This window comes from Lethenteron reissneri, chromosome 36 (assembly GCF_015708825.2).
Source record: "Lethenteron reissneri isolate LAM-NWPU_2019-01 chromosome 36, ASM1570882v1, whole genome shotgun sequence".
In the NCBI taxonomy this organism is placed as follows: Eukaryota; Metazoa; Chordata; class Hyperoartia; order Petromyzontiformes; family Petromyzontidae; genus Lethenteron; species Lethenteron reissneri.
In genome coordinates this window covers 3959273-3965272 of record NC_083814.1, presented here as the reverse complement: position 1 = coordinate 3965272, position 6000 = coordinate 3959273, and the positions used below count along the sequence as shown (strand labels likewise).

The window sequence follows — 6000 nt, the reverse complement described above, 5'->3', positions numbered from 1 at the left end:
TGTAGTGTCATAGGTGTTGTGGAAGAAAACGTTGTAGTAGGAGATGTAAATGATGTTGTTGAAAATGGAGACGTTGTTGCTGTTGTTGAGACAGATTCAGTGCTTGAAGTTGTCGATTCTGAGGTAATGGTGGCTGGAGAAATAGTTGTAGTGTCGGACATAGGTGTTGTGGAAGAACAAGTTGTAGTAGGAGATGTAAATGGTGTTTTTGACAATGCAGACGTTGTTGCTGCTGTTGAGACAGATTCAGTGCTTGAAGTTGTCGATTCTGAGGTAATGGTGGATGGAGAAATAGTTGTAGTGTCTGAAATAGCTATTGTCGAAGAAAACGGAGATGTCGCTCCTGATGTTGCCACCGTTAGGATACTGGAAGTTGTTGCAGTCGCTGATGTAAATGATGTGGTTGAAAATGGAGACATTGTTGCTGTTGTTGAGACAGATTCAGTGCTTGAAGTTGTCGATTCTGAGGTAATGGTGGATGGAGAAATAGTTGTAGTGTCGGACATAGGTGTTGTGGAAGAAATCCTTGTACTCGGAGATGTGAATAGTGTAGGGGTGTTACGGAGGGGGTGTTATACAGTTGTGTCGGACGGTAAACAAACACACTGGGCGTGGCTATGTCTGTGCGCGGGGAGGTGCTCACAGCGACGTCCGCACCGTTCAGCCTGGGGGGCTGACACGGAGCTGGGATCCCCCGCGGCCCCACCCCTCAACGGGGGAGGGATATATAAGGGGGTGAGCCGGAGGGCTCGAGGCAGAATGTATGAAGCTCAACCAGTGAAGAAGGAAGATCTACTAGATAGAGCCCTGGGACTCCCCTGGATCGCTGCCCTTCTCAGGGCCGACCAGGATCGAGCCAGTGGCGTGGCCCCGAGAGGCAGAGTCGATGCTCTTGTCAGAGCCGGTCTGGGGACTCCGGGCGCCGTAATCCCAACTTAACCAGGGCTGGGTTAGCTAGCCTCCCCTAGCCCGATAGTGGAGGACCTAGAGGTAGGCTAGGTGTAGCCTAGAGCATGACTTCCCAGTTAGACGGGTGAAGGGGCCGACACCCCTTCCAGTGCTGTACGTCCCGGTCTGTGTTGTACCTTGTACTGAATAAATAAGTGTGCGTCCAACCCCGGCGTCCAAGTCCTCCTGAACATTATTACATCTGGCGTCAGAAGTGGTCTTCTACGAAGATGGACACGAGACAGACGGCTCGTACCAGGGAACCGGGGGCGGAGGAAACCACGGCCGACTTTGAGCCGGAGATGGCTGAAGGCGACACCGAGCAGCCAGGGCCAAGTCCATCCACACCGCAACGTCTGGACGGATGGGGGCCGTCGGTTGACGGACTGCGGCAGGCTCATTCGCGACTGGCGGAACTACTTTACGCTGCAGCCGCCACACTAGAAGAAATTACGCGACTGGGGGCTGGTGGAGATGCACGGAGCAATGACAGCCGACACGCAGCGCCGGTTCCTGCCATTTCCACGGGGCCTGATTTCGAATTTTCCGCCATGGCTACAGTGAGTGCTGAGGGCATGGCCGGGCTAAGTCACGCGTCCGAGGTCGGGCATACAGAAGCCGCCACGTCGTCAGAAGCGGCCAGCACGTCACCAACAGAGCGACCGCCAATGCCACACGCCCTTCCCGCCAAAACCGTGCGGAGTGACGGGAGCGACGGAGGGCGACCCTCGACTGCGGACGCCGCGTTACACCAGCGCTTACCACCTCTCAAGGAGTTCGTGGGCGAAGACGGTGACTGGGGCGGCTTCCAGAGACATTTTCTGGCTCACCAAGAGATGGCACAATGGACGGATGCCGAAGCACTCCGCGCGCTGCCGGCGATGCTCGACAGTGATGCCCTCGCTACCCTCACCTCGGCGCCGAGAGCGAAGCGCGCCACACTGCAGATGGCGCTTCAACTCCTGGCTGCAGTCTATGGACCACCTTCGGACTGCAGGTAGCTGTTCTACGATCGCCAGCAGGGTGCCAAGGAGTCGCCCCTGGCGTACCGTACGGCTCTCCTGGCACTGGCGAAAACGGCTTTCCTGCGGATGGATGAGGAAGGGGTGGACGCCATGGTGACGGAGAAAATCCTGCTGTTGGCTGACGAGTTAGACATTGTCGTCTTGGCGCAAGACGACATGGAGATGTGTTCCCTGCGGGCCGCGCGACACATCCATGTGAACTTGCTGTCCCAGCGTCGAAAGGCCAGCAAGGCGGTGGCCAGCCATACCGTGGCTGCAGCCACCCTCCCAGCGGAAAAAATCTGCGCCGTCGATCGCCCGACGGAGTGGAGATCGGGAGTACGACTAGCTCGGGACGGACCGAGCCGCCAGGACCAGCCCAAGTCATCCGGAGCACTCACGCGCTGCTACAATTGTGGCCTCCGGGGCCATGTGGCCTCAGGATGCCGGGCTCCTCAACAGCGCGGGGCGACACCTCGGCAGGACATCGCGCCTCTACCCAAGTTTCACCAGCAAACCCCGGCGAGTCGTGGCACCCCACATGTTTGGCCCACGCACACACCCGTCACACACTCACGCACCGCAACGGACAGGGGTCGTAAATTACCTGTCGTCGCGCCGAAACGTGCCACTGTGGGGAGTGCATTCCAACCGAGCCAGTGGTCCGAGTTGGCCCATCGCGTTGTTGCCGCGTCGTCGGGGTCGTCGGTCATTGTGGGGCATATTGACGGGGTTGAGGTGCGAATCCTGGTCGATACGGGAGCATCGGCGACTATTGTTTCCGAATTGATTTATAACATTCTCCCCATTCAAAGCCGTTCCCTGCTCCCCGTTGATGTTCCGTGCTACGCTGCTAACGGGGGCTCACTGGGCATTATTGGACAGATCTGCGCGCAAATTTGTATTGGGGATATTAAATTTTCTGGCCCAATATTGTCCTCCTCCTCACTGGCGGTTCCGTGCCTGTTGGGGACAGATTTCTTGGCCAAAATGCTGATTCGTATCCTAGTCGATCAGGGTTACATTGAACTCCCGTCGGGCCGACGTGTTTCGTTCCTGCCCTCCCCCTCTACGGATCGGACGGCATTTGCGACGGTACCAGCGCTGGTTGCGAGGACGGTACGCGTACCACCGGGAGCTCAGATGCTCGTGCCTCTTAGGCTACGTCGACCATTTGCTAAGGGGATTGGGGACCTAGGGGGTTCTGTTGGGAATCATCTAGGTCGGCGTTAACGGACCTGACTTAATACCGGCCCAGACCATCGTAAAAGGGGACAGGGACCCTTTCATCGCGGTCCTCAATGTGGGGTCATGTACGGCGGTGGTTCCTCAAGGGACCGTGCTTGCGCACGCAACGCCGGTGCCCTGTGAGGAACCCGTCATTAGTCAGGTAAGCACTGCTCCTCCGTTGCAACCACATACGGACCGTGATGAAGGGTGGCTCGATGCGCTTTGTGCGGGATCATCGGACCTGTCCGACCCACAGCGTGAGAAACTTAGAATCCTTCTGCGCGAGCTTTCCGACGTTTTTAGTCAACACAAATACGATCTGGGTTGTACTAAACTGCTGCGACACCATATTGACATGGGTGACAGCGCGCCAATACGCCAAAATCCTTTTCGGTTAAGTCCCACCGAAAAGGACCATGTCAAATCGGCCGTTGATGACATGTTAGCCGCCGATATCATTTCTCCTTCTACCAGCCCTTGGGGTGCGCCGATTGTCTTAGTTAAAAAGCATGACGGCTCATTGCGCTTTTGTGTCGATTTTCGTCGGCTGAACAAAATTTCTGTAGCCGACGCATACCCGCTCCCTCAGATGGACGAATCGCTTGACGCCTTGGCAGGGGCGCGATTCTTCTCCACATTGGATTTGCTTTCAGGATTCTGGCAGCTCCCTCTGGATGACGAATCAAAACCTAAAACTGCTTTCCGTATGCCGCACGGCCTTTTCCAATTCAACCGCTTGCCGATGGAGCTCCACTCAGCGCCGGCAACTTTCCAGCGATTGATAGAATTGGTCTTGGCTGGGTTGCAATGGGATTCATGTTTGATTTATTTAGACGACGTCATCGTCTTCAGTAAAACATTCGATGAACACCTCCAGAGGTTGCGTGCGGTTTTTCTCAAAATGCGGGCTGCTAATTTGAAATTTCAAACCCCAGAAATGTCATTTGCTACGCGAAATCAGTGCAGGTATTTGGGACACATCAGTCGGACGCTCAGGTATTGCTACCGATCCTGCCAAAACGCAATGTGTCAGCTCCTGGTCGACCCCCCACCTCCGTGGGAGAGGTCAGGAGTTTCGTTGGATTCGCGTCATATTACCGACGTTTTGTCGCTGAATTCGCGACAATTGCAAAGCCCTTACATGCTTTGACATCGAAGGGGGTCAGGTTTCACTAGGGACAGGAGGAGGAGGCTGCTTTTCGATCCCTCCGGGACGCTCTAGTGGGGGCTCCGCCATTGATTTATCCTGACTTTACTAAACCCTTTTTGCTCGATACGGACGCGAGCAACACGGGCATTGGGGGCTTGCTTTCGCAGGTGGTTGACGGCGTGGAACGTGTGGTAGCGTACGGCAGTCGGGTGTTGTCTCCGGTGGAACAAAGATACTGTGTTACCCAACGGGAACTATTGGCAATTGTTAACTTCATTCAACAGTATCGCCCATATCTGTACGGTCGTCATTTCACCGTCCGCACAGATCATGCGGCACTGCAGTACGCCTTGCGAGTTCAACAGCCATCGGGGCAATTGTCTCGATGGTTGGAGATTCTCCAGGATTTCGATTTTGACACTACGTATCGTAAGGGCGTTCGCCACACGAATGCAGACGCTCTGTCACGGTTACCAACCACCTCCAAGTGCGCATGCCTCCTGGGTTCGGGGCGTTGCAAGCCTCCGAATGAGATATCTGATCTGGTCTTGGCGGCCGCCGCTGACGCGCCTTCGATAACGGGTCCGATTGAGCAACAGGGGAGGGATTCCTTGCTGGGGTTGCCTGTTGCGGAATGGGGGCGCCTCCAGATGGAGGACACCTCCCTCCTCGCTTTGCGCCATCGCGTCGGGGGGGGGGAGAATGTCGACTCGTGGGGGTTGGTTCAGGGTCTGTTGATTCATTGGGACGGGAGATCCCGCCGACACCGGCTGGTGGTGCCTTCCGCTTTGAGGGGTAGAGTGGTGTGGGCTGCGCACGAGCATCTCCTTCACCTGGGGACTCACAAAACCCTTGCCATGCTGCAGCTGGATTTTTCTTGGCCGGGCATGGCAAGGGATGTTGAGGATCTTTTAGGGTCGTGTACTCAGTGCGCGCAACGGAAACCACCAGCGCGGGGGTCTAACCCGCCATTGCAATCTACCAAAGTTTCCAGGGTGAACGAGCTCGTTGCGCTTGATATTCTAGGCCCATTCCCCGCTACGCCCAGGGGAAATAGATACCTATTGACCGGGGTAGAATATTTTACGTACTGGCCTATGGCCTGGCCCCTCACCAACCAGTCGGCAGCAGCCATCGTGGAGACCTTTGTCCAGGGCTACATCCTCGACAAAGGTGCTCCGGAGCGGCTGCTGACCGACCAAGGTAAAAAAATTTCAGGTAAACTTCTCCACGAAGTCTGCGAGCTCCTGGGAACGAAAAAGATTCGTACCTCCCCATATCATCCGCAAACTGACGGGATGGTGGAGCGTCTGCATCGGACTATCACGTCCATGCTGTCCCAACAGGTCTCTGACTCACAGACCGATTGGGACCTTCAGATTCCGGGGGTGTTGGCGGCATACAGAATGGCTCCCCATGCGCGACCGGATTTTCGCCCTTCTTCCTGATGTACGGCCACGAGCCTAACCCACCTGTTCTGACTCAGCTGCAGATCTCCACGCCGCAGGGTAAATCTAAATTGGCCGAACATGTTAAATTCAACATCGCTAAGTTGACAGAGGCACGGGAGGCGGCCATGCAGAATTCGGACCTCCGCCAGAAGGCTAATGAGAGGCTCAGGCTGGGTCGGGCGCATGTGCTTCAATGGAAACCAGGTGACAGGGCGTG

At 55.9% G+C, this 6000-nt stretch overlaps 1 protein-coding gene across 1 annotated transcript in view; it reads right to left on the bottom strand.

Annotated features, from left to right (window-relative positions):
- Window positions 1–1156: 1156 nt before the first annotated feature.
- Window positions 1157–6000, bottom strand: part of LOC133351259 (mucin-4-like) — a 48017-nt gene continuing 43173 nt past the window's right edge. Inside the window, exons 14-15 of the mRNA XM_061566363.1 lie at window positions 1998–2144; window positions 1157–1304 (exon numbers count right to left, since the gene is read on the bottom strand). Coding sequence (XP_061422347.1) covers window positions 1157–1304; window positions 1998–2144 — 295 coding nt within the window. The remainder of the gene's footprint in view (window positions 1305–1997; window positions 2145–6000) is intronic.